A 19382-nucleotide genomic window follows, 5' to 3' on the forward strand; every position below is an offset into this window, starting at 1 on the left:
ATTTCTTTCTGCTTTTCGCTGTTCGACACAGCTAAATTGAAAAGTCTCCACCTTTTTATAGCACTCAATCAATTGATGGGGACATTAATTGAGTGCGAAAAAATGAGTTTTGTTTGTTTTTGCATGCCTTTCTGAGATGTGTGTTTGCTTTTATTTTATTATTTATGTTTTGCAATTTGTAAATATTTTTCCGTTTGAGATTTCGCAAGCATTTCGTTATCCTGGTGGAGACCGACGAATATTTTCGCCACCGCCTACACTCTTGATTGTGTAAGAACGCCGTAAGTTATTCCCTTTAAAAAAAAGTGATATTTTTTGTTCAAGATGCTATTTTTAAAGTGAAAGCCCCGCCTAAAATAAACTTCCTTAAGCCTGGTACGCAGCTCGCGCTAAATTTTAGGCCCCCTACAAATTATCCAAAAATTCTAGCCGAGCTTAAATCTATCCCATACAAATTATCGATAACTTGTATGGGAATATTAGGGGTATTCACGATTCGATGCAAATGGTCTTGTATCGTTGTAAAAGTGCAAAAGTGTAACATTTTCTTAAAATAAAACAACCAAATATGCAGACTACAATTTTTTTTTACACTTTTAAGCCTGGTACGCTGCTCGAGCTAAATTTTAGCTCCCATACAAGTTATCGAAAATTTTTAGCCGAGATAAAATGGATCCCATACAAGTTATCGATAACTTGTATGGGAATTTTATCTCAGCTAAAATTTAGCGCGAGCAGCGTACCAGGCTTTACACTTTAGCCTGGTACGCTGCTCGCGCTAAATTTTAGCTGAGATAAAATTCCCATACAAGTTATCGATAACTTGTATGGGATCCATTTTATCTCGGCTAAAAATTTTCGATAATTTGTATGGGAGCTAAAATTTAGCGCGAGCAGCGTACCAGGCTTTTTGCTATACCCCAAAAATAAAATACAATGGTGTAGTAGTAAAAAACAAAATTTTGCATTTTTACACTTTTTTGCTACACCGGATCGTGAATACCCCTATTATCTCGGATAAAATTTAGCGCGAACAGCGTACCAGGCTTGGCTTTAATAAAAATATGATTACAGCGATCGATTGACATTACTCGACCCCAAAAATTAGGGGTATTCACGATCCGATGCAACTGGTCTTGTATCATTGCAAAAGTGCAAAAGTGTAAAATCTTACAACACTACAACAACAAAGTATACGGATTAAAATTGTACAATAGTCTTGCAATTTTGCTGTACCCTAGACCTATTGCAAAATAAAAATACAATAGAGTAAAATTATTTTTGACAGATCGCAGCTCACCGTCGTCGCGTCGCCCATGATAAACAGTTTGTCTTTTTTATTCTGTTTATTATGGTTGTCGACTTGTTGGTACTCATGTCACGTAATTTAGCTTCTTTTGATGTAAAATAATTTGTGAAAATTAATTAACCCGAACAAAACAAAGAATTTAATTACAAAAAATGGAAAAAAAGAAGAAGCAACAGTGGAGGAACAACCCTGTTAAAAAAAAACATCATGGATTTCATTTTGTATTAGAAATATAAAAAAATAAACAAAACGAACAACCTTTTTTAAAATTTCAAATCAAACACACCTCGATAACAAAATATAGTTATCGAAAATCCAAACAACTCCTCAAACTTTATCACATCATTCTCTTCAATTTGACATTCGCTGACAAAATAATAAAAAAAAAAAACACTCCCAATAAAAAAAAAGATAATTTTCCTGCATTCGTTCACTTGCTCGCTTCCCGAAAAGGAGAGTTTTGTGATAATAATCGTCATCCTGGACGGTCACAGGAATCACGTCGCTCAAATCCTGCTTACAAAAATCTTCTCTCAAAATAATATTCAATTTAATCTTCCAAAGTTTTACCATATTTTACATAATTTTTATGTTCCAAAAATATGCAGTGTTTTTGTGTGTGTTCCAGAGATCATTTTAATTGAATAGTGTGGAAATGGTGAATGAGAAAAAATAAAAAAAATTCATATAGGTTCACGAATCTTTGAACCAGAAAGCACCACAAAATAAAAAAAAAATAAAAAAAAAACCATCGCCCTTCTCTTCCAGTTTTTTATTATTCGTTTCTTCATTTCGATTTTTATACTATTTTAAGTTTTTAATTTTTGTATTTTATTTCGTGGAAAATTGTTCCCCTTTTTTTGTAAAATGTATTTTGTATTTTTGAAATAAAATTAAATATTTGTATTGTTGTTGCATTTTCGTTTACAAAGAAGGCGCGAGAAGAAAGTGAACAGAAGGACGCTTTTTGATTAAAGTGATTAAACACAAAAAAGAAAAATACTCGAAAAGAACGCGAACAGCGACAACGTCGACGATAGCGACCATAGGAACCGACAAAATAATAATATATTCTCCCTTTTGCGAGAATTCTAAATCGTTGAATGTTGTATGTGGATGTTGTTCCACTGGCACTCAACACATACAGGTGGTGTATGCTTCAAGTGCATCTCTATTCTATGTGAATTCATTGTAAAATTGCTTCTCCCCTCTTCTTTTGTGTGTCTGTTGTCTCTCCCTAAACAAAAGTAAAAATACAATCAACAATGGCAATGGCAAATGATTTATGGCGCGAGTGTGTCGCCTGGTTAACTCGTTGTAAGATTCTTCCTGTGGATCACAAAGCCAATTGGCCAGTATCTGAGATACGAGTATTGGCTTTGACCCTACGCGATGGTGTACTTTTGTGCAATCTTATCCTGTTTTTGGATCCAACTTGTATGGATAAAGGCGATTTTAATCGCAAACCACAAATGGCACAGGTAAGTTAGAAAATGATGATGAAGAAGACGCATATGTCTTTTGTTTGTTTCTATACGAGGGCAGTTTGAATAGTTTGCGGACTGACCAATAAAACGCAACTTTTTTTTAAATCCTTTTCTACAAATCCTTTTCTTATGCCTATATACACTTTCATCTGTGTCCTGGTCCTTCAATTCCCTTTTTACAAGTCTTTAAAAAACCGCTCCGACTCAGCAATCACCTCCTTGTTGGTGAAGAATTTGCGTCTAGCCAATTTTTTTTTTTTTTTAGTTTGTAAAGACTTAGTAGTAGTTTGTTGGTGACAAATCAGGTGAAAAAGGGGGTGGTTCAGTACTCCAAATCGAAGTTCATGGAGTTTAGATTCTCTCTAGAGATTTCAACTCGATTGAATATTTGTTCTTTTTTAAGCAAATGCGGCCCAACCTTGCGGACAGTTTTTACGACCCTAATTCTTCGGTCAAAATGTGGTAAACCCGCTCAGAAGAGATCACCATGCATACCCGTAGCTAGGATTTCATTTCGGGGAGGGTTAGCTTAGACCGACGAAATTTTTTTTACATATTTTTATATGGGAGCATTAGCGAGCAAAAAATTTTTTTTAGAAGCTTTCCTAAGCCTTATACAAAAAAACACTAGATACAATCAAAGGTTTAAACAGCAATAAAATGAAAAATTAACTTTTCTCTTACTGATGGTTTGCTTCTATAAAAAAGTATCTAGAAATAAATATTGATGTTCTTGTCTCTTAAGCTGTTTGTTAATTGGGTATTGGGTTAATTATTCAGCCAAAGAAAAAAGATTTACAATTTCAAACTCCCAAAATGTGTTGTGCTTTGAGTTTTATGTTTGGTCAACGTTCTTGAATTATTTTTTCAAATTTCTTTGTTTATTTTGAACATTTATTTACAAAAATACACAAAAACCCTTTTATCAAAAATGTATTCTCTGAAGATACAAATTTAATTTGCACCCCGAACAGGATAAATCTTAAACAGCAGAAATTTTATTTTTTGACCTCTATAGTGTCTTTATCCTTGGCTAAATATTTAACTCAATTCACACACGGCCTTAATATCGAATCAGATTGAAATCTTCCACCTCAAATAATTTTTTTTAATTAAATGTCTATGTAAAAAAAAATTGTATATCACGTATGATTTTGAAAACTCGAATTTTTAACCCCTAGTTCCGAAGTTCAGAAAAAAATTTAAAAAAAAAATTGATTACTTTTACGCCATTTAAGATTTAAATATTCAATATTATAACGTTTAAAAATGAAAGTTTCAAATATTTAGGCTAAAGGAAGATTTTTTTTGCATTTCGTTTCTTGTTTATATTCAGCTGTTTCGTTGCAAGCCCTAACATATTCATTACATTCCCAAGAAAAAACAAAAATGCATATTTTTTGTGTTTATGACGTATTATTTCAAAAGTGAACTCTTCTAGCAAAAAAAAAATTGTTTAAAAAGAAGAGACACTCAATATATGTTTATCCACTTTTGTGTATACGACTTATAGTTATAAAAAAAAAAAATACTTTTTTCAGATATTTTAATTTGTTCAAACCTTTTTGAAACTTAACCGCGACAAAAAAGAAAAATTTCTAAAAATAATTCGGGGGGGGGGGGGGGGGGGGTTTAAAACCTGTAACCCCTCCCCTAAATACGGCTATGTCACCATGGTCTTGCTTATTTTTCGCAATATTAACCTTCGGTAGTCTAAAACCATTTTGTGGACTTTATCGACGTTTTCTGAAAAGGTGGATGTTGTTCGCCTTCCGCTTCTGGGATCATCTTGCACGATCTGTCTGCCATGTTTAAATAAAGCTGCCAACTTTTTGACCGTGGAATATGATGGTGCAGAAGCAGATTCCCCCAATGTCTAATAGAAGTCTTCTTTAATTTGATTTGGCGTCATATTCTTTTTGGCCAAACTTTAATAACGGCTTTAATTTCATTCTTATCAATTTTCGTTATTAGCAATAGATAAGTTAAAACAAAAAATTGCACTGATAAAAAATACGTGACCAATTTTAATGAAACTTCACATACAATTTTAATATATATTAGGCTATTAATTTGTTTAAACAACGTCATCTATGTTAGGTCGAGAACTTTTTAAACAGCCCTCGTACTCTAGCTAGAAATGAGTGAAAGAATAATACTAATTTTAACTTCGTATATAGTGAAATTACCGGCCTTTGAGGTTTATAAAATTTTAAATTATTTAAATAACACATCCTTTTGCGGTTTTAATGGTATTTCAAATCTTATGTTGAAGCAAATAAGTTTAAACATTGTTGATAGTGATTAATTGATTGTTTTCTTGAATCCGTACTTCTTAGTCCTGATTTTTGAATCGTCAGCTAGACTATCAGAAGAATAAAAGTCAATATAAAATAAAACGCACGACTGGGTCGCACGAACTTGCTCTTAGAGTTAAAGTTGCTTAAATTTTTAAGACTTTTTATATAGAAATTTTGAAAAAAAAAATAAAATTCGTTTTTTAAAAAAATAAAATAAAATCTGAAATCAAATTGCCCTCCAAAACAAGTATGCAGTTTTGATTGATATATTAAGGTGCATTTTTAGAAAAAAAATTTTCAAAATCGTTAGAGCCGTTTTTTAAAAAACTATTTTTTTATAAATAATTTTTTGGAAAAAAAGTTTTAAAATAAAATTGGTATGCCATTTTGTAGAAATCACTTATCAACATCTAAAAACAAAATTTCAAAAAAATTCAATGTGCCGTTTTCGAAAATTTGATTGTTCAAAAAAAAATTTCAAAATTTTTTTAAAAATCCATAAATTATTGTTTTGGAAATTTTATTTTTCGCTTATATTTAAATTATATAAATGCTTCTTTACAAAAAGTTTCGTTGAAATCGAATTAGCAGTTTCGGAGATAATCAGATTAAAAAAAAAAAAACGGTTCTATGGCAGGTACCGTTAATAATGATTTTCAAAAAAAATTTTTTTCATTAGAAAATAGACCTTAGCTTAAAACTAACACTTGAATTTTTTAAACAAAATCGTTAGAGCCGTTTTCGAGATATTTCAATTTTACTAAAATCGGTATATGACAAGTACCGTTATTTTTGGTCCAAAAAAATTAATTCCGAAAACCCCTTTGGGGAGTCGCCAAATAACGCTACATACCAAGTTTGACATTAATCGGTCCATCCGTTTAGGCTGTAGCTCCTTATACAGACAGGCAGACAGACTGACAGACTGACAGACTGACAGACTGACAGACTGACAGACTGACAGACTGACAGACTGACAGACTGACAGACTGACAGACTGACAGACTGACAGACTGACAGACTGACAGACTGACAGACTGACAGACTGACAGACTGACAGACTGACAGACTGACAGACTGACAGACTGACAGACTGACAGACTGACAGACTGACAGACTGACAGACTGACAGACTGACAGACTGACAGACTGACAGACTGACAGACTGACAGACTGACAGACTGACAGACTGACAGACAGACAGACAGACGGACTTCCGGGAACCACTTTTTTGGCATTGTCTACCATCGTAATGTCATGGAAAAATGTTATCTCAACTTTTTTTTTGTACGAATGCATAACTTGATATATAGTACCTATATCGCAAGTAAAAAACTTATTCGTAGGAATAAACCTTAACTGGCTGGGGTTTATCTGACTAATGAAAAATTGGCTCTTATACTATGTTTCCACCTACCCTAAATCAGAGATTAAGCTAAGTAGATTTAGAATAAATCTCGAGATCTATTCTAAATCTTCGGTAAATCACGGATTTGGGTTCATTTAGGTACCCTAAATCTAAGATTTTCACCTACCTTTAATCCGAGATTTAGAATAATGACAAAGACGCAATCTTCTCTCCAGAATATAGATTCCAAATTATAAATGATTTGTATGCATTTGATACGGTATGAAAATACATCATGGGCAAACAGTACCTACACACTAAACAGAACGCCTTTTTTTGTAAAGAATCAAGCCCAATCAAAGCACATCTTGACGGATATGAAGGAGTATCTATTCTCCATTTCAGTTGCCTAACTACAAATCTTGTGAAAGCCTTTTGAACTCTTTCAATACGAGTTATCCTAATGGAAGTAGAAGGACAATCTGGTTGAACATATGGTAGTTGTGGATCATTGGAACTAAAATACGATGTGCCGTAAAAACATTACATTTTGTGTTGGTTAGCCTACAAGCTATCACGATGTGAAACAGACTTATACAGATTTTGTTTAGCTAGTGTTAATACACAACTATTTTCAGACTTTCTTTCAAGGCGCCTTTCACTGTGATACTAACAACTGTGATACTTTAAATTGTGATGCTTCGATCTGTGATAAATCTGATGAAAATTGTAAAAGATTTGACTTTTTGAAAGCTTTTTCATACTTGTTTGAAATAAAGTTTGTTGTAAACACTGACAATATTTCAATGTTTATATCTAGAGCGAAATTCATAGTCGTTACTTGAGTTAAGATTTTTCTCAACTCCAGTTAGTTGAGAAATATTTCAAACAATCGCTCAAGGGAATTGAAAATAGGGCTGTCGCTTGAGCAAAAAAAAAATCTTGTCTTGAGGAAAATTTTTGCTCAAACTTGAAAATTTGACTGATTTGAATTATGTTACTGTCATCAAAAAACATTTTTTTAATAATTCGCACTCGTTTGTCCAACATACTCGTCGAATTCATCTTCCCACTCGTACAACTCAAATCAAATATTCGCAATTAATTTATTTTACTATAAAATTAGTGGAACTTTTAATTGTTAAATAATAAAAACAAACGCACGCAATGACACTTGCGTTTTAATTTCAACTGACTGAAAAAAAGCTTAAGCGCTTCCTTAAGTAAAAAAGCCTCCTCAGACATTCACTTGACGAAAATTTCGACTCAAGTGTTGACTATGAATAAGGATTCGCTTTAGCGAATGCTTAAGATATTTCTCAACTTGAGTGATGACTATGAATTCCGACCCTAATCTTATTACCAAATGTAAGAATACTTTTTGAGCTAGTTTATATGTAGGAACATATATTGCAAACAAATGGTTATTCTTTTTCTGTCTTTCTCTTGACTTAACTACTTAGGATCAGATTTAGTATTTGGAATGGATACTAAAAATTAATATAAATACAAACAAAATAATTCAATTTTACGCCCTTAATACCATACAATTTTAAAACTTTCTGACTTAAGGCCTTTCTACCAAATTATTTTTAAGCTAAAGCTATGGCGAAAGACCAAACTAAAGTTTAAAAAAAAAACTAACCAAAGCCCAATAGGTAGGTAACAATCCGAAAATCAATTTTTTTGACTTAACCCCTTTGTACCCGGCAGTAAAGATTTAAGCCATGTTTTATTGGTTACTCAGTACTTAGCTCAGTAGAATTTTGCACGGAAAACAAAAACAAATGATTGCTAAGGATAAAAAAAAGTTTTTTATTTGTTGGTTTACAGAGAAAATTTGTTTCTAAACTTATAGGTACACTTTTGACTCTTCAACAGTAAAAGATTATTAATTATAAATCTATGGAGTTTAGTATTTACAACAATAACAAGTCCAAAATCGTCGTTTTGAGATAAATGCATTTTAAAGTTAGAAAAATGTCCTCCAAATCCAGTTTTATTTAATACAAAAATATATTGGGATGCAATTATTTTTGACGTGATAACGTCTTATAAATCGATGAACCAGGGTAGCACCCACGAAAAAGTGACGCCATTTTCTCCCGTTCCACTTGAAATTTTTAGCAGTGCGGCAAAAGTTTCAATTCAAAATAAAAAATAAATAATAAGAGATACAAAAATCTTCTATAACTTATTTGGAAGATATTAACCTAATGTTCAATACAAATGAAGGAATTTTAAAAATTCCTTCTTTTGATAGGGTAAATAGGGGTAAAATAAAATTTAAAAAAAAATTACTATTTTCTAAACGCAACGTCATAGAAAGTTGATTTTTTTTAATCGATAAATAAATTTATGATTTTTGATTGAATAACGGGAAAAACAAGTTTTTTTGTCCCAAGTTTTTTGACCGTTTTTAACCGTTTTTAATTTTTATCTTTTTTTCTTCAACAGATAAATAAATAAAATTTATACCATAGATATATAATAGGCAGGAATATATTTCTAATGTGTTCAGTTCAAATTTGTTTGTTTTAAAGCAAAATTGTATCAACTGATGTGAACGAAATTTCAAGCTATTATGGCATATAGAATCTTAGATTCAAGATTTTTTTCGATTTAAAAAAGCAACATAACTTAAAAAAGGCACACAAAACCAACAAAATTACCAAAAATAGACAAAAAAAGGCACCAATGAGTAAAAAAAGCAAAATTATAAACATATATTTGGAATGGACATGAATCGTGTTTGTATACTTTTTTACGATAACGCCGAAAAAAAGGCAAAGTTCGGAAAATCCGTTCCTGATGAGCAATCGAAGAATACGCACACGTCTCACGTTTGCTTCTATACTCTGACTAGAGATAGGTATCTCTTTATGTCACTTCCTTCCGGTTTAACCAACAATATTGTTATGGGCCTGGTTGATTTGCAAAAAAAAACCTGCCACACACGTTAATTATCAGAATTTATTCATATCTACATTCATTTGACGGAGTCGTTATCATCATTGGGACAAGTTAACCCGTTCTAATGGGAATGTAATTAATTCTCTCCAGAGGGTAGACGACGAATGGCCAGAACAATAAATTAGGAATGCTGCCCTACTTTTAGTAGCAACTAAATTGTGGGGCTGTTCTTTTTTATCAAGGACAACACATTATGTAGAAAATATACTCGACCCACATCGACATTACAGCACACACAATAATAAAAGTGTGTGTAGGGAAACATGGAGCTTGGGGTTTTTGCTTTTTGTTTTGTTCGACTCTGGCTTTTGTTGTGTGAAATTGTTTACAATACACAACTAAAAATCTTCTTTGGAATGGAAGTGAAATGAAAAAAAAAAGAGAGAAACAACAATAACACAAATATTTACACAGAAGCTTCGGGGAGATATATAATTCACATCACAGACAGTTCAATGCCAGAAATGAGAAGAGCAAAGCAATGAGGATTTGGGTTTGGGGTGCGCACAGTGGGCCCATATGGCCTTATGCGTCTCAAAAATCTGTAACTTTGTTGTCTTTTGTGATAATTGCTTCAAATTTGGAACATAATGCCTTTGATATATAACGAATCATTCAACTTACTTTTTTTTTAAATTAAAATTATTTTTAAGCTTTTAAAAATTAGTCAAAGTTCAAAAAGTACGATTTTCGCTTGATTTGGGTACTTAAAAATATCTGTAACTTTTTTGTCTCCTGAAATAATTAAACCAAATTTGGAACATATAATCTTTAATGTATCAGAAATCATTGAGCGTAGTTCTTTTTAAATGCAAATTATTTTTGAGCTTTGAAAAGCTAGGCAAAGCAAAATAATTAACTCAAATTAGGAATATATTACCTGAAATGTTTAATAAATTATTTGACACACTGTTTTTTTAGCTAATATTTTTATTTAAGTATTAAACGTTTATTCAAAGCTAAAAAACTACGATTTTGACTAGGCTAGAACGTCTCAAAAATCTGTAACTTTGTTGTCTTTTGTGATAATTGCTTCAAATTTGGAACATAATGCCTTTGATATATAACAAATCATTCAACTTACTTTTTTTTGAAATTAAAATTATTTTTAAGCTTTTAAAAATTAGTCAAAGTTCAAAAAGTACGATTTTCGCTTGATTTGGGTACTTAAAAATATCTGTAACTTTTTTGTCTCCTGAAATAATTAAACCAAATTTGGAACATATAATCTTTAATGTATCAGAAATCATTGAGCGTAGTTCTTTTTAAATGCAAATTATTTTTGAGCTTTGAAAAGCTAGGCAAAGCAAAATAATTAACTCAAATTAGGAATATATTACCTGAAATGTTTAATAAATTATTTGACACACTGTTTTTTTAGCTAATATTTTTATTTAAGTATTAAACGTTTATTCAAAGCTAAAAAACTACGATTTTGACTAGGCTAGAACGTCTCAAAAATCTGTAACTTTTGTATCTTAAAAGATTATTTTCTCAAATTTTGCAAAATAAGATAAAACTGGTTTCTTAATTTTATAAAGGCCTTCCCTTCGTGTCTTAAAATTACTTAATTATTTTTATGAGTATAAAATAAAGAAAAAATACATTTCAATGTAGTTTGTTTGTGTTACGTTATTTGAAATTAAAACTATTTTATTGAAAAATTATAAGAAAAATATTGATTATACTCATTTTAAATAAAGTCGTTTGTAAGGCAAAGTGAAATAGTAGAAAAACTACGCTTTTGAGAAAAGAGCAAAAAAAAGAAATCACAAAAAAAAAATGGTTGTCAATTTTCACGAAAATCTTTCTTAATTAAATACTTTAAACGGCTCTTTTGAAAATCTTCGAGTAAAATCAATATCAGTAAATAAAATCTCTATGTAACTTTTTCCATAGATGAAATTTTTTTCAACAATTACAATATTAAATTCTAACATTTTTCTGCTACCTTAGACTTTTTCTAATAGTACAATGACTGAATTGTTCAAAATACAAATATCTTCAATTTCGGGTGCATATACTAAGTCTAAGAGCCCACAGCAAATTTTGGGAGTTGAGGTATAGCGTATAACCAAGATGTGAGAATGCAGTTTTATAGCCTTATGCGTTCTAATAACGAATTCAAAAGTCTGGCAGCTTTAAATCGCGGCTTTATATGGTTTCCAAGAGGTTAAATATCGCGAGTTTTCCAATTAATGTGAGTAGGCTAAAATAACACAAAATCACATTCTGAATATAAGGACTGATGCTCTGTCATTTCCCCAAGGCCTGAAGACATTAATCTTGACAGTGCGATCAATAGAACTCAAGATATGTATTGAAACAGGTCAGGATGCACCAAAATACGTTTTTTTGTACTATGTCTTTCGACAGATATATCGTTCTCTATCAAAGAAAAGCAGATAAAAGCAGCCAATTCTTTTTGTTTCTTTTAGTACATAAACCAAAGAACAAAATTGTGAAAAAAAGTAGACAGCGGAAGACAGCGCAAACATTTAAAACTCAATTCGAAATTAAAAAACTGCAAATAAAAGCTTATTGTGTGAAAAAAATAATATTAATTAAAAATATATTTTTAAAAAATTTTATTTTCAGCAATATTAATAGCAGTTAAAATAAGCTTTCCAACGACATACAACACTTATATAATTTATTCAAATATAGTTTTGAAAACGTATCGTGAAGATTTGGTTTATTTTGTTACTCAAACATAGTATTTTCAAGTGGAGACTTCAGATACAATTTTGTAATAGAGAAACTCATTTTAAAAATCAATTTTTAATGAAAACATATAGATTGACTTTCCCTTGATTCATTTCCGTAAAGAAATTACCAAAAATTAAAATTTCATAAAAACCATTTTTGAGACGCAAATGGTCCTTTGGGCCCATTGTGGTGCGGTGCGGTATTGGTTGGGTGGTCAAATAATATAGTAGTGGTCAGTAAAATTTATTATTTTAGGGGAAAATTATGTTATGGCAAAATAAGAATTATATTTATTAATAAGTGCTCTTACGTAAGCAATCGAGGGTTTCCATTGCCTTGAAAAATGTTTGCAGAACAAGGATTTCAACCTTAGAAGTAGGAGTAAATACAAACTCGAAAGATATGGATTTACTCTTTGGACTGCAAGCAGTTGTTACCTGTAAGCTTTATCGTACTTTTATCTAATGACGTTTTTCCTTTTAAAATATGGGTTGTATTTACAGTAGATATGTCAATCCAAAACTGCAAATTTAGACAACATCTGTTTTGTTTCTTAGAATTGGTTAGTTATAATCTCAGTTAAAAGAAAAACAGTCAAACATAGGAACATTCAGCCCTATTCTGATATTCAATTCATTTGAAAATCTTGGAAAAAAACGATAACTTTGGCGTCAAGAATTGATAACGGTATTTTGTTGAGGCGTTCAATACAATCATTTTTTACTATGGAAAGAGGGTTTATCTCCCTCCTATAGGAAGAAGGAGCAATTTTCTAAATAAAAAATTTAAAACAACGGCAACACTTAAACTTATGAATGATACCTTTTTTAAAAGCCAAAATTTTTATTTTTTATTTTTATTTTTAAATCAAGTTCATTCATTGGTTTTAAAATAATCGATTTCAAAGTCAATATTTTGGAGAAAAGTTAAAAAAATGACCTTGAATACTTTTTTTTTTGTCAGACTGTGGATTTCAATACAAAATTGACTGATGAAGTTAACTGCCTTAACTAATTTTTTACTAAAAACTTCTAATTTTTGAACAAAAAAAAAAAAACAGAAAATAGAGAAACTACTTTTATGGCCAATTTTTCAATAGTCAGATAAACCTCAGTTAGAGGATATTCCTAGGAATAAAAGTTTTTTTATATTGACATTTATTCCTCTGATAGTCTAACTGACGATTGAAAAATCAGGGCTTAATGGATAATTGAGAATGTGTAGGTAACGATTTTTTTGTAGAGCTTTAAATTTCCTACAAGAATATGTATAGAAGTTTGCTTGGCAGTTGATAAATAACATGGAGATTTTTTTTTTAACTATATGAGATTGAAGGAAAAAAGCAAAACTGCGAAGCGGAAGATTTTTCCTTCAGGAAAAGATCAGCCCTTTTTGAAATAACTCGAAAGCAATTAATTTTAAATTATTCCTGTTTTCGTGACCTTTTTCTTTTCTTTAGTCAAAAAGTTTTTTTTTTTTTGTAGAAATCAAAGTATATTTTTCTAATGGTTTTTTGTGCGCTGAGCTCGAATCTGAAGTCAGAAAAATACTATCACATCACTTTTTTGAAATATTACCATTCCAAAACATTACAAAAATAATGTTTTGGAGGTTCAAAATTTAATTTCTCAACAACTTTCCAGGTTAGAGCTATTCTAATGCTAGATTCAAATTAAAAAGGTCAAGGGCCATTAGAAAAATATAATTTGTTTTTTTATGGAAAATTATTTCTCGCCAATATTACTGTCATTTACGGAAAAATCGATCTTAAAAATCGTTTTTTTTTTTGTTTTTTTTTTTCTCAATGTTTTTTAAAACAAAAGTATAGTAGGTACCTATATTTTCCACACAATCTTAAATAAAAAGTTTTAATCTAAATAACTGCATTCCAAACTTTTCAAAAATCAAAAATAGTTTCGGTAACTGTTTTGTTCGCAAAAATAGGCTATTTTATCAAATTAAATTCGTCAAAAATCCAAAAATTAACTTTTTGCTCAAAAAAACATTTAAAATATATAGAAAACATAACAAAGTAATTTTTAACCAAGTTTTATTAAAATCTAACCATTTTTGTAAAAGATAAAAATATAAAATAAAAAAATCGTATTTTTGCATTTTTTTTTTCAATATTTTTGAGGTTATATACCTACGCAAAGCTAGGACCTGATGGATCAAAACGAACCTTGGATTCGGATTCAGTGAATGAAAATATATAACTCTAGGTGTGTCTTCTTCGTACGTACGCACCACTTTCTTTGGGTAATCTATAATTAAAAGAATTCATACCACATTTAAAAACTGTACCATTGTTAACAACAAAGATAACAATAATACACACTCACTTTATTTTTTTCAAAGTAAATAAATCAATATACCTACATATGTAGATATAATTTTTTGTAATAAAATTCTCTTTTCATAATTCTACGAAAAATGTGTAATTTTGTTAAAACTTTTGAATATTCATTTTTAAGCTTTCAAAGTTTATTTTTCTCCCAACATAAAATCTCCAGAATTCTATGCTGCTATTATAAAGCCAGTTAATTTTCTTAAAAATTCTATACATAGGTAGTATATGTATGTATGAACACCATATTGTTAAACAAGTTAAAATTGACTTAAGCAAAAACTTACTCTTTCGTGGAATTTTCAGTTATTTTTCAAACGAAACTAATTACTAAATCATTTTACTATTTTATATTTATTTAATACTTCACTTACAGTCGTCTCATGATCTGCAATGTACTCGTAAGTCCTTGTTTCATTTAATGCTCTAATTCCTTCTACAAACTTATTTGAACTCTTTGCATCGTTGTCGTCGCCGTTTTATAATCCGGTTATATTTTGAATTTCTGAGAAATTGTAAATCCTAATCTCTTTTGAAAATGAAAACGAAACTATAGTGCTTTAGAATTTTGTTAGAATTTTATGTTTGTAAGGATTCTTGTGCCTGAACGTTTCTTAGAAATGATAAAAGAAATTAACTTAATGCAATTAAATGCAAATCTTCTTAAAGTTATATAAAACTAAGTGAAATAATTTTCAAATCATAACAAAATTGTTTATTTTTTTTAACCTTTAAAGGTTTTACGATGATGGAATTTGCAATAATTAGCTTTTTGATGGTTTTAGGATGAATTGCGTGTTAAGGGTAAATTATCCTTGTCTTTAACACGCTTTTAATTGAAACATTGCTATGAAAATTACCTACAAACACGAAATTGTACAAAAAAGAACCAACCCACGTTAATGATATTTCTACTTACAATCAGGCATTTTTTGTAAAGCCATTGACTAACCCAATTTGGGATACCTAATAAAATCAAAACAGACTACTTTAATCAAGTTATAATTAGTATTGATTATTATTATGGTAACAAGGGTTGTCATATCAATTTTTCTATGGCTTAGTGACGACAATTTCAAGGTTATCATGAATCATACATTTTTAATAGTTTAATCATTCATAAAGATTAAGTAATTAGCGGAAAGAACTATTTATGTTATTCCAAGAATTATTTGATATCAATGTTTTTTTGATCTTTTATGAATCGGGAAATATAAAAGAATTGAAAAAACTTAGTAAGTTTCTTGAATGAAACCTTTCAAAATTCAAAAGATATCGCTTTCTATTTGCTATTGGAAAACGGCCTTGTCAACTGTTCCATTGATAACAAAAAAGAGGGAAAATGTGCTAAATAATAATAATTGCAAATCGATTTGGCATTCATTTTAACTGAACAAAAATATTGGTTTAAATGTACGTCCATACATATTACATACCCACATTGTTATTCAATAAACATAAACGTGTTGTGTTGTTGACCTCAAGCTCGAAATGGATAACCATTGGAGTCTTTCTTGTCTTGACGGTTTATTTATTGAAATTTAATTGCTACTTGTGGTGATGAAGAGAAGACTATATACAAAAAACGACGACTACAACGTAAGAGTTAAATAGCAAAACCAATTGAACCATGAACAAAAGAAAAAGAAAACTCAGAAAAAAAAACGAATAAGAATAAAAAAAGTTGGGAAGTAGAACAATCAGTAAATGTTAATTAATTTTCCGCTCTTTGAATGATCAATGGTGTGTGTATATATTATGCAATGTACTCGTGTATAATAAAGGTACAGTATTTGACAAAAGTGTAGATTCAATTTGGCATAAACATACATTTTGTGTGGTGTTTTTCACACTTAATAAGCATGTCATTCAAATGTGTTTTACTTATCAGAATCAGGAAAACTATGAACTTTAATTGAAATCCAATTCTTGGGTGAATATGATCTTTTGTCCATCTCCATTAAACAAATTACGTATTCTCCTTACAAGGGTTTTTTAACGACACTATTCTTCATTAAATAAGCTTTTTGGTTTAGGCAAGGTGTTTAATTTTTTCAAAAAAAAAAATTGTAATGCATATTTCAATTTCTAAAATAAAAAAAAATGTGAGAAAACCAATAATTGTTCGTAAGAACAAACTTTTATTCGTAACTACCAATTTGTTTTTTCATATTTTTGTTTTAGATATTAAAAAGAAATTTTTTTTTTGAAAATTTAAAGTTTAGTTACTTTGCTACTGTTTAATAGTGTTTTTATTAAAAAATTTACTTTATAAATACATTAAGGGCCATTTGCTGAAACGAAACTTAAATAATTTTAGTTGAATAGTGCTTTAAACATACTTAAATATACATCTCTTAATTTCTTTAATGCCCAAGTAAAAAAAGTCCACTTAATTTAAGCGGGAAATTATCTTATTTTTTGATAAAAAAAAACATGGCACCCAATGGGGAACGAACCTACAACTGTTGGGTCACTAGGTGAGTGCCTTACTATTAGCCTATCTCACTATTAGAATTAACTGCCACTTAAACTAAAGTCTGACTATAATTTTTAAATTTGTATTTTTGTTCGGTTTTTTTTTTAGCTGAAAATTCACATTAAAATGAAATGAATCGCACATTAAATTTAAGTGAATTCCACTTATTTTATGCGGAGATCGTGTAGTTTTAAGGTGTGCATCAGGGTTCGGACTTCAATTTTAAAATTTCGAAGCAAATTTGAAAAAAAAGTGAAGTAGATCCAAAATTTCGGAAGTAGATTTCAAAATTAAACTTTCAGAACATTTATTTAGGTACAAAAATTTATTCTAAAAAAATAATTTTTCAATAAAATTATTTTTCTTTACTTTTTTTATTATTTATCTTTTCCAAAAAACCTTTCTCATCTAGTGGTTGTAACGGTGCTTTGGGTTAAAATGGTTGATTCAGCATAATCTAACAAATTTTTGATCAGGAATTCTCCAAAATCAGTCAAAATTACTTTGATAAACTTTATTTATATCTTGAATTCGAAGAATAATTGACCTCCATTCATCATTTGAGATTTCAGTTGAGCTTTATTTCTCAATGCCACGACCAGATTTAAAATTGAAGTTAAATCCCTTTTAGCTCAGGGCAATTAGTCAAAATATGGGCATGAAATCGCATTTTTCGCGGGACAAAATTTTTTTCATGGAATGTGTTCGGGTGGTTGTCCTTATCATAAAAGTCAATTTGTTGGGAAAATTGGAGGTTGGGAACAGCCGCCATCTTGGAAAAGAGATTGGTAGCGTTTTTATTGAATAGCTCCATTGTTATTCATTTTAACAGAAAATGACAAAGGTAGGACTTATTAACAATAAAATTATCTAAACAATGATATACAAAACAATTCCGTGAGTTGATTAAATAAAATTTTATAGTTGGTCAAAGTGCGGGTTTGTTTCGCAAGGTTGGGACAAAATGACATTTTTTCATATATCTGACGAACTTTTGATTTGTTTGGATAATTCTTCAAGAATGAATTATATTACTTATAATTACCTATAAAATGAGCCCACAATCGTTATTGTAACCATCGTATTGTAGAAGTAATCTAACTCCGAAACTCTCCATGTACTAGTCAAAAGTGAGAAAAAAGCTAGTTTTTTGCTAGTAGGCCGAGAAAATTTTAGGAGTAGAGGTATAACCAAAATATAAGTACGCAGTTTTGCTGCCATACTCGTGTTAATGTCGATTTCAAAGGTCTGACAACTCTAATTTTGGGCTTTATACGGTTTTTGGGGGGTTAAATAACGTAAGTTTTCCAGTTAACGTGAATGGGCTAAATTTATACTATTTGAAATTATAAATATACAAGCTGATGCTCTATTATTTTTCCTAAATCTGGACACCTTAATCTCGGCTATGGGGTTAATAGAACTCACGATGTAAGGTTTTTTAACTAACCATATCAGGCTTTTCAATTCAAATAAACAAACAAAAATCGAAACAAAAAAGCCTCTAAAACATAATCGTATAAACGGCTTATATCTTGAGTTCTATTGGTCACATCCTCAAGATTGGGGTGTCTAGATTTAGGAAAAATAATAGGGAATCAGCTTGTATATTTATAATTTCAAATAGTATAAATTTAGCCCATTCACGTTAACTAGAAACCTTACGTTATTTAACCCCCCAAAAACCGTATAAAGCCCAAAATTAGAGTTGTCTGACCTTTGAAATCGACATTAACACGAGTATGGCAACAAAACTGCGTACTTATATTTTGGTTATACCTCTACTCCCAAAATTTTCTCGGCCTACTAGCAAAAAACTAGCTTTTTTCTCACTTTTGACTAGTACATGGAGAGTTTCGGAGTTAGATTACTTCTACAATACGATGGTTACAATAACGATTGTGGGCTCATTTTATAGGTAATTATAAGTAATATAATTCATTCTTGAAGAATTATCCAAACAAATCAAAAGTTCGTCAGATATATGAAAAAATGTCATTTTGTCCCAACCTTGCGAAACAAACCCGCACTTTGACCAACTATAAAATTTTATTTAATCAACTCACGGAATTGTTTTGTATATCATTGTTTAGATAATTTTATTGTTAATAAGTCCTACCTTTGTCATTTTCTGTTAAAATGAATAACAATGGAGCTATTCAATAAAAACGCTACCAATCTCTTTTCCAAGATGGCGGCTGTTCCCAACCTCCAATTTTCCCAACAAATTGACTTTTATGATAAGGACAACCACCCGAACACATTCCATGAAAAAAATTTTGTCCCGCGAAAAATGCGATTTAAATTACTAATTTCCCTGGGCTATTTCTCTAAATTTATTTTTTGAAAAATATTTTTCAATCAAGAAATAGAAGTAGATCCTGAAAAAGAGAAGTAGGGAAGTAGATTTTATTTTTTTCCCAAAATCGA

The 19382-nt window shown here is 30.2% G+C and overlaps 1 protein-coding gene across 2 annotated transcripts in view; it reads left to right on the top strand.

Annotated features, from left to right (window-relative positions):
• The first annotated feature begins 1684 nt into the window (after positions 1-1684).
• LOC129912747 (protein vav) overlaps positions 1685-19382 on the top strand; it is a 98159-nt gene continuing 80461 nt past the window's right edge. Inside the window, exon 1 of one of the 2 annotated variants that reach the window (XM_055991140.1) lies at positions 1685-2790. In XM_055991140.1, the coding sequence (XP_055847115.1) occupies positions 2575-2790 (216 nt within the window). In that variant the 5' untranslated portion in view covers positions 1685-2574. The remainder of the gene's footprint in view (positions 2791-19382) is intronic. The other variant, XM_055991141.1, reaches the window with a different exon arrangement.

Source organism: Episyrphus balteatus, chromosome 2 (assembly GCF_945859705.1).
Source record: "Episyrphus balteatus chromosome 2, idEpiBalt1.1, whole genome shotgun sequence".
Classification (NCBI taxonomy): Eukaryota; Metazoa; Arthropoda; class Insecta; order Diptera; family Syrphidae; genus Episyrphus; species Episyrphus balteatus.